Source organism: Pithys albifrons, chromosome 2 (assembly GCF_047495875.1).
Source record: "Pithys albifrons albifrons isolate INPA30051 chromosome 2, PitAlb_v1, whole genome shotgun sequence".
NCBI lineage: Eukaryota > Metazoa > Chordata > Aves > Passeriformes > Thamnophilidae > Pithys > Pithys albifrons.
The window spans coordinates 88,978,946-88,996,691 of NC_092459.1; the positions used below are offsets into that span (position 1 = coordinate 88,978,946).

Here is a 17,746-nt window from a genome sequence, read left to right on the forward strand (position 1 = left end):
GATGTATTTGAGTATTTGCAACTGTTAATATTTGTCCATTAGACTGTTCCCATGCCATCTCTATCCTCCTTTCTATTTATACTGGCATTGATCAGCTTGTTCACTTCCAGTTTAAATTATTCAATTCTGATTTGATTGCCATGTAATTTAAATGCAAATAATTACTGTAAGGATGACATTTAGAAAAACAGCTCTGCTAAGCAGGAAGGTCTTTATTACGCACAGGAGTCTGCCAGTAATATTAGAAGCATCCCTTTGACTGTGAGATGTGGGAACCTATCGTTTCTGTTCTTTGAAAAGATGTTCTGATTTCCCTCTGACTCCCCTTAATTAAAACTCTTCTATTCCACCATCAAGTTTGGTACAAGGGGAGAGCATAGGCCACTGCCTGAAAGGAAGAGAGGAGAGGAATATTTTTAATTTGGTGTTAGTTCATAAGGTTGTGCTCTAGATAACGGCAGTAAAATTACCCTCTTGTGAAATCATGTTTTCATTTTATACTGCACCCCATTTCTAAGCCAGGGTCTGATTAAATACCACTGAAAAGCATTTCACATAATGAAAAAGCTGTAGATAGATGAAAAACCCCTCTTGTTTTGCAGTAATCAAAACCAGCTCATTTTTCCCTTCTTCCCTTTCCCACTTTTTAGGATTAGCCTGTTGCTTTACCAGCTCTGCCATGTATGAGAGGCCTGAAGATACTGGACTGCCCAAGGACAGAGCTGGGACTGAATTACAGTCTCACTGTCTTTTCTAAGTGTCTCTATAACAAGATATTTTTTATATGCTAGCTATGCTTTGAAAACTTCATCAGAGATATTAGTAAGAGTGTTCAGCACACTTGTAATGCCTGGCTTTCGTATTGTTTTACATCTCTAAGAACAGAAAAAAACCTTATTTGCCTTATTTTAAAAATTGACATTCACAGTGAATGTTATTTTATACTACTGAATGACTTTCAGCTCTCAAAATTTAGATACTGAGCTATGGGTACAAGAGAGATAAATTGTTCGTATGTAGAGCAGAAGTAGGCTGGGTTGTTAAGGAAGGATTCCCTGAAGACCCTCACACCTGGAAGATTTTTCCTAGAATAAGATGCTGCCCACTTTTTGCTGACTCACATATAAGTTTAACCATTATAGTTCGAACAGTATAGTTCATTCAAAAACACACATAACCAGATGAACTTCCTGATGGTGGTGTCAACTGATAGAACTCAAGTATGTATCAAGTATTATCAAGAACTAAAACTCAACACCAGCTTTCAATACATAGAGATATAGAAGCAGGGGTAAGGGGACAGAACAACAGCAAATCTTGCTTACACAACTCGTCACCAAAATCTGGGCAGATTCTTCTGGTATTTTCTTTCATGTTTTCTTGCGTCTTTATTTTACTTCTATTACCAATTGCAATCCTTCACTGACTGCAGGGACACCTCGTGGTGAGGACAGGTGAGAACAGCAGGCTGCCATTCAGTTAATTAAACCAAGCAGTAAAAGAGTGACAGATGTTTCTGCTCCTTTTGATAATCAGAATTTCATGGGCACCAACTTCCACTCCCATTCTGCTTCTGGGGCATACATTAACACATCCAGAACACAAAACACTGACAGAGCAACTTCAAGAACAAAGGGCTGAGTCGTCCAGCAGACCTGAACTGTCTAACAGTCCACTTAGAACTACTAAACTTTTTTTGTCCAGGGGCTATAAGAGTGGCCGATTCTATGTGACACTCAGTTCAAGAAGGAGTCCTCAGAGGGGCTGTTATGGTTTTCCACCTTCTCCTTTTTTTTTAATATGCCAGTAAAACACATTTCAGTGACTCATTGCAAAATTTCTTGGTGGGATTTGTTTTTTTAAAGGCACACATATGTGTATGATTTTTAGCAGGGATTCCCTTTCTCCCCACTGCAACTACACTGTGGCACTGCCACTGCAGCGCCTGATCCATTACATAACAAGAATTGCATCAGCTTGCTTACCCAGTGCAGTGACCCAATGCAGACCTTGGCAGCCAGAAGAGGAACGGTGGGATCCGCAGGTCGCAGTTTAGCACACTCTTTGAGCACTGACACAGCATATGCCGACTGGAGGAGGAGTGGGAGAAAGGAGGAGGAAATAAAAAAGACTGATTAGACAATGCAGTTACAGAGTCCAAGCAGGATATTTCAGTGACATATACAAAGAAGTTCTATGGAGAAAAGAATCCCACATCAGTAACAAGTTAGCAACTTTATTCCCACCTTCACACACAGACACATGTGTGTGCACATATGCACACCAACACATGCTCTTTCCATGACCGGAGGAAACACACCAAAGACGAGCCCTGGATGTGCACTTCACAAGAAAGTTTTCCTTAGCTGTTAAGGCACTGGTTATTTTAACTCTGCCTTCTCAATACACAAGAATTCTGCTATAGTTTTGACTGCACTTAAACCATCTCCTAACAAGTCAGATCATAAAGCTCATCCTCCAGTACATTAACATTTTAGGCCAACTCTACTCAGAGAGGTTTGTGCAGCTAAAATTACCTGTCTTCTATGGTTCTAGGACATACAAGAATACAACTGGAATGCCACCACAGAAAGGGTGGAGCAAGCAACTGCAGGTGAATATATTGTTTAGTAGCTAGCTCAAGCAAATGCTAGAAAGAAAGCTCATAAGACTTTTGCTGTCTTCCTGGTGTTAGGTTACCATTAACGAGGATGTTTATTAAGATTAGCAGTTACATAGCCCTTTTGATTCAATGTGCTCTGCAAACATTGCTTTTTACAGCACATACTCATGGCTGCCACATTTCAGGCCGTTTAAAGGGGAATGAGGGAAGCTCGTCTGAGGTAGTGCTCAGAAGACCTCATCAGCCAATGAGGAGACAACAGAAGTTGCCCTACCACAGCCTCCCAGCTCATCCCACCTGAACCACAGTTCTGTCATGTTTAAATCCTCCTCACTACTGATCCCTGATCCACTCAGATTTTTTCATCCCTGAGCTCAAGGAGAAGTTTTACTCTTTTGGGATTTCTCCTTGCACACCCCTTTTCTTCCAAACTCTTCCACATGGTCCCAAGACACATACAGGCCGCCTCTCTGACTCAGTGTTCCCGTTCAGAAGCACATTAAATAGTCAGTGCCTTTCCATATTACAGAAAAGCAGCAGCAGAAGCTTGCAAAGTCAAAATAACTGCTATTCCTACTGGGCATCTCCTCCTGAACGCCAGAGGCTCTCCCTACCAGCACAGGTGTCTGCTGCAATTCCCTGCATTGCAGCTTGATGCTCCCACCAGCCATCAGCACTTCCCTCCCTCCCGCCAAACTAAATCGGGCTGCACCTGCTGACTTTCTCCACAGAACTGAAGGTCCGATCTTGCTACTGGATTCAAAAGCCTGGGTAAGAATCTGCTTGGAAGCAAGAATGAGAAAATGAAAAACAGATGTACACCAGCTGTGCCCATACTAAGGCAAAGAGGGGTTTCATAACCAAAGACCTGAGCTCAAGGGCAGCAGAGAGCAAACACTCCTGCTTGAAAAGCTCGGGTACCTGCTGTGAGATCTGAAGAAAAGCAATGTCGACATCTATTCTTCAGCTTGCTCCCACTTCCCTAGAGATCAAGTATGATCAATAAAAGTAAGGAAATTACTGCCATTTTGCAATTCAAAATGCATGAAGCCAAAGGGAAGCTTGTCTCAGAGCAGACAGGAACCAATAAACTTTGTCCTGGAGCTTGAGCCTCATCCCTCTCAGAAATAAAGACATGGGTAATTCAACTCTGAGGTACAGGAAGAAACACATCACTGTGCTTTGCTGTCATGAGGTGACTAGCATCCCTCAGAATGAACCTCCCTGACACCTAGTTGTTGAGAACAAGTGGTGTCTCAGGTTTTAATGGCATTGTATTTGTTTCTCTCACAGAATGTTACCAGCAAGCAGCTGGTATTCCCAGTAGCACATTGGATGTGTTGGAAACCAAAGCATAACCTCATAAGGGACCTAGCCTGGCACACTGTCTTCTTGCTCTTCTACATATATTCCAGCCCCACAGGCGTTTCCAGAAAAAATAAATGTGATGGCAGGACAATGTGCATCATGACAGTCAGTATATCTGCAGCTGAATCCTACCAATCCTTGTCATCTCAGCACACAAAAGTGAATTGAAAAGGCCACATATATAAAAGACACTGTCCATAACCAACGGTTGCAAAAACAGACACAAATTGAACTCAGTGGTGGTTCCTCAGCTCCCCATCAGCAGCATGACTGCAGGGAAAGCAGGAGGTATCCAAGAGCTGGTGACAGCTCTCCTGTGGGCCAGCACAACCAGCACTAGCACAAACCAAAGCAGCGACAAGGCTGTCCTAATTTGAGCCATAGCTGTAGGACCTTACAGGGTCTACAGTAGAAGAGAATTGATACAACCATTTCCTTGGCAGACCCTCTTGAACACCACTCCCTGCCTGTCTGCAGTCTGCTGAGTAAGGCTGGTCCTCAGGACAAGCCAGTGCCACAGTCTCCAACAACCTCAAACCAGGGTGCTTCTCACATCTATCCTGTCCCAGGTCTGCTCATGAGGCAACTGCAAAACAGTGACTACCAAATGCTGCAGAGCAGAACACCCCAGCCTGTGCCTACTCCCAAACACCTCACGAGTAGAGTCACTTTATTACATGCACTCGGGAGCTTCTGAACACGGAGCAGGAGTCACAGTTTCCACACTGCTTCTTAAACATTTACAAAGAGGTTTATAAAATTTGCAACTAAACATATGGAGCAGAAGTGGTTTTAGAAACAGGTTGATATGAAGCCTTTCTTCCCAGCTCCATTTTAAAAATTCAAGAGCCATTATATAATTTCACCTTGAAAACTTTACTCAGCAGATATTTTATATAGACAATGAAAATGTTAGTCAAAGAATGACAGGAGAAATAATATCCCACTCCCACAGTGACCTTACTTAGGGGAGACTAGCATGACATATAATATCAAGGTTTCTTAAAGATACTAATTACAGACATTAATATCCAAGAAAAAATATCATCCACTCATTACTGAATGCAGATGTTATTGATTTATAAAAAGATTTGATATGAAACAGTATTTGTACAACACTGAAATCATCTGATAATTAAAATGTATATATTCTTTCACTTAGTGTGGGTGGACCAGGCAGCCAAGTGCATTGTTTGTGAGATTCACTGCAAGGCAATAATAATTAGATTTATTGGTGAAGCATGTTTTGAGAAGAGCAGAAATTGAACTCCAAGTTAGCGCAAGCTTCCTACTCATAATTCTGAGCTTTAGAGGGCCTCACATCATAATTCAAGGCAGAATTTAAGGTCTTTCTGTTTAGCTTGCTAATTGCTGGGTTATAATGACAGCACTGGAACCAGTTCCCAAGGACTTCAGAAAACTATGGGTTTGCCTCTGGATTTCATTTGGCCTCTCTCTGGGAAGAAGGCTTTTCAAGTTCCCTTCAAACACACATACAAACACGTGAAACAGAAATGGTTTCAAAAAATGGCAAACTTGCTGACAGCTGCTTCATGGGAGTTTCAGCTTGGTTTATGGGAGGTCTAATGTTGAAGTTCTCAGCCTTGGGATACTCGTCAGGTTTAAGGAGATTCATGACCATACTCCCTTTGTTATGACCAACAAAGCATACAGTTCAAATCAGGTTATGGAGGGGAAATGCTACTTTAATGACATTGTTCAGCCGTCAAAAAATTATAAAAAGAGTAAGGGACTTTAGAATTTCAAATACCGAAGATGGGCACCTCCATCCTTCACATAACAACAACTTTGGGGTTTTTGCAAAGGAGACAAACAAATAGGCACCGTAGTGCCATGTTCAAATCCAGGATCTGTACAAGGCTGGTTTTCTCTGACAATTATTCCCTCATCTAATCTACTTGCATAGAGTATTTTTCTTCAGCAGAGATCACAACCACGTTCCACAATAAGCTCTGAGAAGAAAATTAGACAGCTTCTGGAAAGTAGAAAGCAATACTGATAGATGGCTGCTTTTGATACAGGCTTCTGAAAATGCTCTATGTAACACATCCAGTTTCAGGGCAAGGGCACTTTTTGATCTCCAGCAAGAAACCACAAGGAAGTTATGGGGAAGGAGAAGGAGGCAGAGAACACCTTCCCCTAAGTAAGTACAGCAGCCATGCTTTGGAATCGTTTAAGGGAGTTAAATGTAAAGAAAAACAACTATTCAAGTACAGAACACAACTCCCATTCCACATTTACTAATTCAATAATGAACCATGCAGGCATACTCCTCAAAGATGCTTGCAAATGAGCAGAACAGCACATAGAACATTCACAGTTAATTTTCTTTTCTATTTTTTCAAATGGCTCAAGAGATCTGGCCATTCGTTATGGTAAACTCATAGATGCTGCCCAAATACTCGTTTCACTGGCTTACTCCAACATAATTTTCATTCTTTCCCTTCCTCTGCTCTCTGACCATACCAAGGCAACAAAAGAAGGATGTTAGAAATCTGTGTCAAATTTAGAAGATAAAGAAACCACAGATACAAGTGAAAGAAAGAAGAATTTTCAGACAGTAAACCATGCCAGACAAACTTTGATATGCTATAAACAATTGCTCTTCTCCTGAAAAGGTTCCAAAAGCCTTTCTAGTTATTTGCTACTTTTTCAGCCAGTGGGAAAAACTTCTCACCTCAAAGTGGTGGGTTTGGTAGACAGCCTCATTACCAATTCACCTCACAGTTTAGTACACAGATGAAACTAGTACTGCTGTGTTTCTAGCATCATCCTGTCTGACTTTAAAAGCTGTATTATTTCAAAGGGATTGCAGGGAAGGGGGGAAGTATTTTATCACTATGCAAGAATTAATATTCCCTGTATACTGAGATTCACAGCCGTTTAACTATAAATGACCTTGAATGAACACAAAAAGAGGACAGAGCGAGCCAGCAGTTGAGAATTCTGGAAATAGTTGTTTTGGTGTTAGCTTTCCACTGAATTTAGAGATTTGAGCATGAACATTATTCCCCTAAAACATTTACTTCTCTTAACATGGGAACCAATTCTCTCCCTTTTCTTTTACCTTATATTTAGCAAATTAGAGCACTGGAGTTAAGCAGCTTCAAATACTCCCTCTTAGAAGTACCTCTTAAACTCTAAGCTCTACAAGCATACATTTGTCCTTGCTAATGTGACAAACACCTCACTTCACACTGCCTGACAAGAAAAGAGAGTTAAGCCTGAAGGCAATTATATAGCCCACCTAGGTATTCTGCTTGGCAGTCAGGAATCTTAGGAAATTTCCATTTTTTGTACTATCTACAGCACACAGGCAAACTCCCTTCTAGTCTTTCCTTTGCGCCAACCGAAACCAAACTATTGAATATCCTCTAGATGGCTGACCTTTGTAACACGATCTTTAACCAATGGATGTTCAATATTTTAACTTTCGTTCCCCAGCAATGCTATTTAAGGAGCCATCTGAGGCCTCTGCCGCTCCCAAGGTTCCTGACTGCAATACAAAGAGAAATGTACTTTTTTTTATGCTAGTTGCCTAGCAACCAGCCTAAGCTTTAACAGGAAACCAACAGAAGGAACAGCCTAAATCATAAAATTTGTCTGCTGTTGCTGCAGAATTATGTATTAAATATATTTATAACTTCCCTTCTAACCTTCTGGAAAGCTGTATGTTGGCAGTACAGGCAGGGCTGAGTCAAACTTGAAGCTCCTCAAAGCATTTAGAGACATCTGCTTTTGCTGCAGTGTTTAAATAAGGGGAAGAATTCTTTTTTTTTTTGGGTGCAGCTCAGACGTTAGCTTGTTGTTATTTGGCTATGACCAATATGTATTAGCAACTTGCTAAGGGCTCAAAATCAGAGTTCATGTCTGTGTAAGACTGGGTGCAAAACTGTACAAATGCTGCCAGCACAAGCCCTAGGCAAGGCTGCAGCATCTCCAACTGCTGAGCAGCCTAGGGGAGCACAGTGACACTGCAAGACTAGCCCTGGGAAGAGCTGGAGCCTGCTCCCTCAGAAACACAGCTGAATGACATATGCCAAGGAGGATGCGACTGGTCTCCCTTGTGTAATACCAGACACCTCCTGAAGCGTAATGTGATTAAGAAAACCATTCAGGTACACAAGCATGACTCTTTCTTTCTCTTTACCTTCAAAATGGACAAACATAACAGGTAAGTGAAGAAAAGCGCATTTAGAGTAGTTGAAAGCTGCTTTATCTGCCTGACTTTGCAAGGTACCATGCTTGGAGCTTAAATCCCCTGCTGCCAAGCCTATCTATCTATATGGTAATGTTGATCATAGTGCCTCTGGTTCCTCAGTATGGCCTACCAGGGACTGGGGGCAGATCAGCAACAATGCAGTCTGTTCCTGAAGTCACACAATTGCTGTCCTCAAGGCAAGCACTGGGCTGACAGTGTTCCTGGGGGCTGGAGAGCTTTGTGCCAGACACTCCAGGACACATCAGCAGTATAAGGCCTGCTGCCCACAGCTCTTGCCTCCAGGTACCTGCTTCCAGCTCCACTGAGCTCTCACAGAGGCTTTTCGCCACAGACTCTTCAATTGTTCCTGAGCTCTTCTTTACTCACTTTTTGATGCACTTCATCCCATCAATGAGTACACAGTGTGAGGGGTAAAAGCAGATTATTCTCTCCTGGAAGATGCTCCAGTCTCCCTTCAGCTGGCCTGAAGCTGTATCGCTCCCCACCCCTCCTCTCAAGAAACACACATACTAAAGCTCTTAATTCACTAACCAAGCCAAGTCGTCTTGTGGGGTGGGTTGTTTTGGGCAGCAACAAGAAACGTGAGCATGAAAATATTTCTATGCACTGCATACACCCACAACAATAAACATCCACTGGACATGGGAGATTAAGACTAATGAGAGTTGAATGACTCAATTAGGACACCTAGCACTTTTGCAGTAAGTAAACTCATTGTTCATAGAATTATTTCACAGCTATCCTTGAAGAATCCCTCCCTCACTATCCTTAGGAAAACAGCAAATCATTGTTACTAAATACAAATCTAGTCTTCTTGGGTGGTAGGTAAAAGAGAGGCATCAGTGTTGCCTCATGTTGTTCAAGGCAGGTATTTTCAGTTTATGTTTCCCTTAAGCAGTGTGACAGGTAAAAAAAGACTCAAAATGCAGATCTAGAAGACCTTCTCAAGTACTGTAAATTTAACCTAGAGCCCACTCACAGTGTACTTCTGAGTCTCTGCTCCCAGAGAGCTCCAGTGACACTTTGGTACACCAAGGCTAGGTCCCGTGTGAGGGTATTAGGTGTGGAAGGGACAGAAATCTGAACAAGCAGCATGTAACTGATCCAACTGGTCCGAGGCCAAGGAAATGCTTGCGAGTGCACAAGGACCCTATTTCACATCCCTCGTGCTTGTAATACATCATCTAGACACCATGACAATTTTGTCTCCAACTTCAGAAATGTCGGTAGAGCTACCCTAGTCTGCAGGAGAGCTGTGTGCTGGTAATCTCCACGACCTCCAGTGGAAACTGCTTAGCTGGAAAGCAGCAGTAGAGAACAGGTCTGCCCCAAGCAGCTCTCTCTCTCGACTGCTGTGAAAACTACAGAGTCTTCTCTACACTGTAAATGAGAGTTTGGTCCTTCCTTTCCCCATGCTGCTGAATACTGGTCACTTTTTCAAAATCTTGAGACAAACAGATGCAACTGTCTGCACTCATTTTACTCTGGCAGCAGGATAGTGTCTCATCTCATTGCCTGAGGACTCTGCCAGATGGCATCCGGCTATCATACCACTCGCCACTCAGACTCCAGCCTGTCCACGCATGGCAGCAAAGCCAGGCAGGTGCTATGCCCACTCAGCCTCTCGCTGTTGTATTACCACACTGTCAAGGTTATTACCAGCAGAGGCAACTTAAAGCATCTGTGAAGAATTCAGCATTTAGTTTTACAGCACCACAAGAACAAGGGTGCTCTACTAGACTCATTTAAACCGCTTATGCCTATCCAGAAGTGCACTTGGCGACACAGGACAACTCTGACCACGTCCTTGCCATTGCCTAGGCTTTTCCAGCCTTTCATTTATGACTGCCTACAAAAGTCTTTCAAATGTAATGGTGGATTTTAGTAATTTAAATACATGTGCCTCTCTTGTTCAGAGAATATACGGCTCAGTACAACAGGCATTCCTAAGAACAGGTTAAAAAACAACCAGACCACACCAGCTTTCTCATTATCCAAGTTGCTGAGAAACACAAGGAAGTGAAATGACTGTTATTCCATTATTTCCACCACTTAAGTGAATAAAAGATAGACAGGAAGGTTATGCTTCTCTGAGTTTTTTCATTCACTGTTTTATGAAGCCCCAAGGTCTATGGGAATTTACTGAAGTGATGTGCCTATTTTCGTTAAGACACATGCTCTTCAGAATAATGTGTAAACTCAAGCCTACATGCAGTAATGAGCCTAGATGGCTGCCTTGACATTCAGACTGATCACTTGTGAAAAATGACAATCATCACTTGGCAATTATTTGGCTGGTAGAGGAAGAAATTACTTTGAAATTCTACTTGACTGACTTAATCTGAAGATGTATATACAAAATAAAAGTAACACCAGTCAAATTCAGTGTAGAATAGAGGTCAAAATAGGATTTTACAGGATTTTTAAGAAGGTCAAAGTTTGAAAATCCTAAAAACATGTTTAGAAAAAACCAAAAATGATAAACCAAAGTTTCTAGCATTTACAACTTGATATAACTGTTCCTGTTGTGCCCAGGATTTGTGAGCACAATTTGCTGTACTGCAGAACAAGTAATGCTGCAGGATGTGAGATTTCATTAACAAGAAATGAGATCAGAAATTGGCTGTGACTGAGACAGGTGAAAACAGATCTTTACATATAAAAGCTCAAGTGTACCCTGCATTCTGCAGTCTAGACAGACCACACTGTTTTCTCATCAGTTCTTGCTGCTACACCGGAGCATTTACTTTTAAATGAACTCTGTCCTGCTATCAAGCTGCGAAGAAATATAAAAGTGTATGCCACATTTCCCATTAGCAGGATAATGCATTGCAGAGTATACGACAGGAATCCTCAGGGAATACTCTGGGATTAGAAGTGAAATACTGCACAGATGGGATTGTTGGGTAAGGGAATTCCCTCTGACCTATATAGGGCTCAGAACATTTAGAGCTTTTACATCAATAGGCAAGATCGGGACATTTTACCTTGTAAATATTTAAAGTACAGGCAAAAAGACATGACGTACTTGAAAATCTGGAAAGGTAGGGCAGTTATATAGATTCAAAAAAAAACCCCAAAAACCCGAGCAATACAAGTATTTAAGTACCAAATATTCAGTAACTTCTAGGGAAGGAGAAGAGGTATGCAAATATATAAGGACAAGGACAGAGTTGCCATGCAAGCTGTTAGAAGCTCAAGATCAGGCTGCATTCCTTGTCATCACACTAACCTTAGACTGAACCACAATTATTCTCTGGATACACTCACTCCCAACCATTGACAGTTAAAAATCTAGGTTTGTTCTCCAGCAGATTACTGAGCTACAGTATTACCTGCTGTTGAGAAAGAGGTCACACAACTTGCAAAAAGCCAGTAGAGCTCCCAGACAAGCCCTGTGTTTATGGGAAGATATTGCGCCTTTCCATCATAGCCTGTGTAGTCATTGTCCTTAGTATCAAGAGATCAGGTATCTGGAGGATTTGTAAAAGACACAGAGGGCAGGACTGCGCTTACTCCAGCTGAATGCCAAGGAGAGCTGGACATGACTTGTAAACCCCGTAGCTGTCGTAGGCCAGTGCAAGGTATTAGCACCATGGCCCCAAACTCATTGTTTAAGTATTCCATTAGCAGCTTCAGGTTTCCGTAGATATGACTGAGTCTACCCATTGTTTCCATACTTTGAATTGGATTTTGAAATGCTTGTACTAAGCTTCTGTAGGAATCTCGGAGGCTCTTTCTGTCTCAACAGCTCCCTGCTGATCTATTATGCATTGCCAAAGCTTTGATATCTCATAAGTCTGCTAGATCTGTTCTATTCAAAATAAGGTAACTTTGAAGTCCCAGAACAGAGTCAAGAATTTGAAAGGTCCCACGGAGTACACACTCCTGGTGCCTCACAGAGGTCTCACTAAATATTAGCCCAGGGTGTTCCACAGATGCCCAGTGACGCAGGCATCACACAACCTCCACAGGGCAATCTTTTCCCAGTGTTCCACCATGCTTTTTTGCCTCTTAATAGGAAACATGAATTTGTGCTGCTGCAACTGGAAGCCATCTTGTCCTAAACACCACAGACAAAATTAACCCCTTCTTCTAAGAACCCTTGAAGACTTGGTTCTCTTGGACTTTTTTCCTTCCCTTTAAGGTTTAAAAAAATTAATTTCAGTCTCTCTGTAGTCCTGCTTACTATACCTTTAGCCATATTTGATGCTCTTTCTTAGACTTTCTCTTGTTGTTCTGCCGTTTTTTTGAAATATAATGCGTAACAACTGACAGTCTTCCAGGATAAGGCCTTGCTTATGCTCACAGAAGTCAAAGATCCCTTCAAACATCTTCCAAGCTTTGTAGTCACTTATATATCACAACATGACAACTTCTGTAAATTCATCTCCCATTTCCATGCTAAAACCACTGTTTCCAGCTTAGCTTACAGCCATAGAAGGCCAATAGTATCTGCAATTTGCCAGATGACTGCTAGTTGGTGGTCTCCATGGATTCCTATAAACTCCATGGGCACAGAATATAACACCATATGAAGTGGTCTAGCAGTGTATAGCATCAATTTGCTCGTACCTCCCAAAATTGTAGGTGGGGACTCCCAGATGAACAGGCTACATTTTTTAACATCTGTATTTCCTACAGGAAGTCCACTCTTTGAACACTAACAAAGAAAAGCTCCTGCTGCCACTGCTTACCTTTCACAATCCAACGTCAGCCATCTCAATGGTTTACTGATCACTTTAACAAATATTACAGTAATTTTAAAACAACACTTATGCTAAAACACATGACCATTCTGATATTCATAGGTAGTTTCTTTTTCTAGAGTATATTTTTCAGTCAGCATTTCAAAAATATTAAACCTTGCAAGCTCTCTATGAAAAAGCATTAACATTTCCTCGATCATAAGGAGAAACCACAGGTTAAGTCAACTGCCCAAAGACACAGAGTTGATGAGTTTTAGACATCAGTTCTTTCTTATACTAAGCACGTTTATGTTGAACCCAGAGAGAATGGACGGTTTTATTATGCTTTTCAACCTGCAGCTAAGCACAAAATCCATTTTCTCCTTGATAATGAGAAATAAACACTACATGGAAGGAACAGCACTCAATACCAAGTGCATACACCTGACCACAAACTGCCATCAGGGACTAAAAGGAGAGCACTGTCCTTCAATGTAGTTGCCTGATGTCCCCTACTCCCACAAAATACATTAATCTGCACATTCAAACAAGTAATCTAGATACACTGTGCCAGAGGAAAACATGCCTCTTTCCAAGTTCTTTGGTTTGAACCTTACCTTTCCACAAGCTACCATGGACAGGGCAAGTTGGTACCAGAGGTGAAATTCATCAAAGGCAAACTTCATGGCTCTCTCCAAGCACTGAGAAAGAAATGATGGGAGAAATATCAGATTTTCCTTTCTTCATTTTAATCCTTATACTTTTCATCAAGACTGCTGCTTGGGTCAGAAGACAATCTGTTGTAGCTCAGGACCCTGGTGATTTTGTTTTTTTTAAGATACCACCTTTCTCTTTTCAGTTAATCGGACTTGCTAGCATACATCATCACTTCAAATGGTGGCCACTTTGTTCAAGTGCTCACATATAAATTAGGCTAAAATGCCTCAAACTGTTCTGTGTGCACTTCAGGCCTGTGCTGCCATAGGTCTGTAGCTTTTCCTACTAATTGCCAAGTAGTGTGCTTCACTTCCCTTTCCCCATCAAGCCACTGCAAAGAGGGGCTTTGCCAGCACATTTCAAGGGGTAGTTTGGGCAGAGGCCAGAGGAGGTACCTCAGACAGCATCACATACTGCCCTCTTCTGCCCAGTGTGATGCTGAGGAGGTCGTAGACTGCAGAAGCATCCTGGAGGCTGACGGCCCGGTCATCCTGCTGGTCTGGGGCTCGGCTGATCACGGCGTCCCGGTTTGCCTGGGCACACGCACACATGAAGCATCAGACCCCAAAAGAGAACTGACTCCTCCATGACAAGCTACACCCATCGCTCACAGCACCTTGTCTAAAATAATCCCAAGGTTTTTTTGGCTTTTTTTCAAACTCATCCCAACATAAGGAAGCTGCTTCCACACAGGTACTTTATATCCCCATGAAGCAAACTCAAGAAGATAGTTGTATGTACAGAAAGGAACTGCTAGGAATACCTCATCTAGATTCGTGTCACAGAATTAGAGCATCATGAAACAGACCTACCAGATCCCATTTCCTCAATAATTAGAAATTCGAGGCCATTTTTAAACCATCTTCCTTATTTCCTCAATAATTAGAAATTCAAGGCCATCCTTAAACCATCTTCCTCATTACTTCAATTGCCTGCAACTGCGGTAACTGCTTCCATGGTTGATAATTTGTCTTCTAGGTCTATACTTGATTTCTTTACAATTGCATGTTTTTGTTGTTCGTTTCTGCTACTCACTTTTTGTTTTTTAATTTGAGTAGGTTGTCTTAGTAATCACATTTGCCTGTTGTCAATTTGAAGCAATTAGAGGTTTGGGCAATGGAATACCAAATTGTTTTTTTAAAAATACATGTATTAATTTTGTTAATCCATCAGTGCATTGCTGGGCCTACATCAGGAACAAACACTACTTTTGACAGAAAGTTATTAGTTTAGCAATTTGTGAGGATGTTCCAAAATACCACATGCCACAGACTCCAATTTACCTCAAGATCCCAAAGATTTAACCTTTGTGCTTTTCTGAACATGAAGAGCGAGATTATAACCCTAGAGTAAACTGAAACATCCCTCTGATTTCCAAATGCAGAGGACCTCAGAGGCTGGGCAGTCTGGGTGAGAGGCAGTACTGAACACCACTGAGCCCTGGCACCCCCTGACAGCACAACACACTGCTCTGAGCTCCTCAGACGAAAGGAGGGCACCATCAGACACTCGAGACCAGACATCTGAAAGATCTGAAAAATTAAGAAAATTGCCAGCAGTTTCACCGCAGGCAAAGACAAACAAAATGTTCCCTCCCTGAAACAGAGAGGTTATGAGATTTATTTTATAATACTTACTACTATAATCTTACATCTATTTCTTTCTAATTGCGCTGAGATTTTATTTTTCCTAAAAAGGTTAAACATGGGAATTGAGTGCAATAAAAATTTCCAGAATATGCAGCCCTTAAAGCCCACGCATATTTCATTATGATTGAGCTGCAGCTGTTTCATCATGATTTTATCTGTGTAATGCCCCAGTTCCAAGCACTCTTCATCACAGCCTCCAGCCGAGACTGCAAACACAATTACTGACAACTAACACAATCACAACCAAGAGCTAAATGGGTGACTGCAGTTAAAGGCAAGTTGACAGATCAGACTGTCTAGTGTTTGCACAAATAAACTTACACCAACTCCTCCTACAGCCACTCAAGTATTTTTCTTTTTCATGCTACTGCAAAAGACATATTTTGTGGTTAAAAACAATTGTTCAAAGCAATGGGTTGCATGAGAGAATGCAACCAACTTTGAACAGATAATCCTGTAACCAGAGTACAGGGGCATAGCTTGTCTACCTTTACCAGCAAAAATAAAAATGAATAAAAAAAAAAAGATCTTTAAGCTCTGTTTGGATTTAACACAAGACTGCACTTACAAAGGAAAAAAGGAGGTAAAGGCATATACCAAATGATCCTCATTGCCAAGTGAATCCTCCCACACAGATACAATAGCCCTAACATTTTTTCTGCACTGGTTACATTGTTATGACAATTGTTTGTACAAAACAGCTACTGTGATAGCATCCCCATGCTCTGTAATCTCGCCATCAACCTCCCATTAGAGCCAGCTATAGCCTGAAGACTTTATAGGTATTCGCATAGTATCAAGCTATGATTTTCAAGTGGATACATAAGCACAGACAGAAAATTAATCAGAACTGATGACTGTCCATTAAGTTCTGCCACTGAGAGTGGTAAGAATGCAGCCCAGTCCTGCAAAAGCAGGAATACAGAACACATTACAAGGATGCAACATTCTAAAATTGCAGTTATACTGAACATAGTGTACTTCACCTAAGCAGAGAGCAGCTAAAAACAATGTATGCATAGGCATGACAAATATTCTTTTCATGAAGGTCTCAAACCTGCTGATTTTGTTCAACCTTTCAAATCTCAAAGCCCTAAATTGTCTCCGCAAACTATCACTTCTCTATGCTTGCATGCATAAAACTTGCCACTGGCAAAGTCGTCATTACTTCTATCCCAATAATTTTTAAAATACTGAATCTATTCACAATTGCTAATTCCAGGTGCTCTAAAAAAAAAAAACCAAACCCAAAAAACCCAGAAAAAACTTAAGAAGAGCTCATGTTACCACAGAGACATAAAAAAATAACAAACCCCAAAACCAAAAGGTGCAAACCTCCTAAGAAACTGCCTGAATGGTAGCAAGAATATGGAATGTCTCTAACACAACATAAATACCATCCCATGGCTCAAGGTATCATTTACCACTACAGTATTACATACAGGAGGACAGAGAAGAGAGTGTGAATCACTATTCCCTGAAACCCACTCTGAGAAACTGGCATGTTTCCATGGCCTGTCTGTCACAGAAGGAAGAATGATGTGACCCAGATAACCATTAGAGGTTTGGGTTTTTGTCTTTACCTACATTTGTGTTTTTATAAATGTTAGTTTGTCGGTAGGAAATAGTTGCTGGTGCATTTGTAGAGTTCCTGAAACACAGCATACAGCAATTCTGTTGGATGGGGAATTTTACCTAGTGAAATACACAGAGATACGTCATTTTGCATTTGAGAATGCAAAAGTTCTCAGCTATTTACACCAACATGTTCTCAATACCTGTGTTTCTGTTTTTAGACCACTAATTTTCCTGAACACAAATGGAAAAAAGATTATTTGTAGAACACTGGTCTCAAGCAGTGTATCATTAACATAAGCAGCAATTTTGATTTGTCCTACCATATTACTTCCTCCTCCTCCGCTATAAGCAGCAGTAAAACACAGCTACAAATACATTTTCAACACCCTCAGAGTGACTATTCCCTTTAAGCTACTCCCATTGTCAAATAGCCTTGCCTCACAGCACACAGGCAGGATGGAGAGACATGATGAGTCACACCATCATGAGAACCTCTGTTCAAAACCGTTTTGTGGGATGGAGAAGGTCACTAATGCTACCAACACAAGTTTCACCATTGGGAGTTGCTGTAACTTGCATTACACAGAGCAAAAATATACAGTCAATACCCCTTTATTTGAGGCACTCCTAGGTAATGGAGCAACCCAAAGATGCATCACATTTGCATATTTTGGGATGCATTAGGCACAATTAGCTGTGCATGTAGGTGGCTCAGACATGACACCAATCTTATTTGGGGAGACTGGATACATTTCATAGTCAGCCCTGACATAGAATAGTGAGCAGCTTCAGCCCTCTCTTTCCACAGGCCAATGACACATCCCACCTGCAGGCCACACACCCCCAAAAGGCTCCAGCCCAGGCTGGTACCACTGAGCTA

At 41.4% G+C, this 17,746-nt stretch overlaps 1 protein-coding gene across 4 annotated transcripts in view; it reads right to left on the minus strand.

The window, feature by feature from the left end:
- TTC7A (tetratricopeptide repeat domain 7A) overlaps window positions 1–17,746 on the minus strand; it is a 176,389-nt gene that overhangs the window by 118,385 nt on the left and 40,258 nt on the right. For 3 of the 4 annotated variants that reach the window (XM_071577114.1, XM_071577097.1, XM_071577119.1), the window contains 3 exons: window positions 14,035–14,172; window positions 13,540–13,623; window positions 1,986–2,090 (listed from right to left, as the gene is read on the minus strand). In XM_071577114.1, coding sequence (XP_071433215.1) covers window positions 1,986–2,090; window positions 13,540–13,623; window positions 14,035–14,172 — 327 coding nt within the window. The remainder of the gene's footprint in view (window positions 1–1,985; window positions 2,091–13,539; window positions 13,624–14,034; window positions 14,173–17,746) is intronic. The other variant, XM_071577106.1, reaches the window with a different exon arrangement.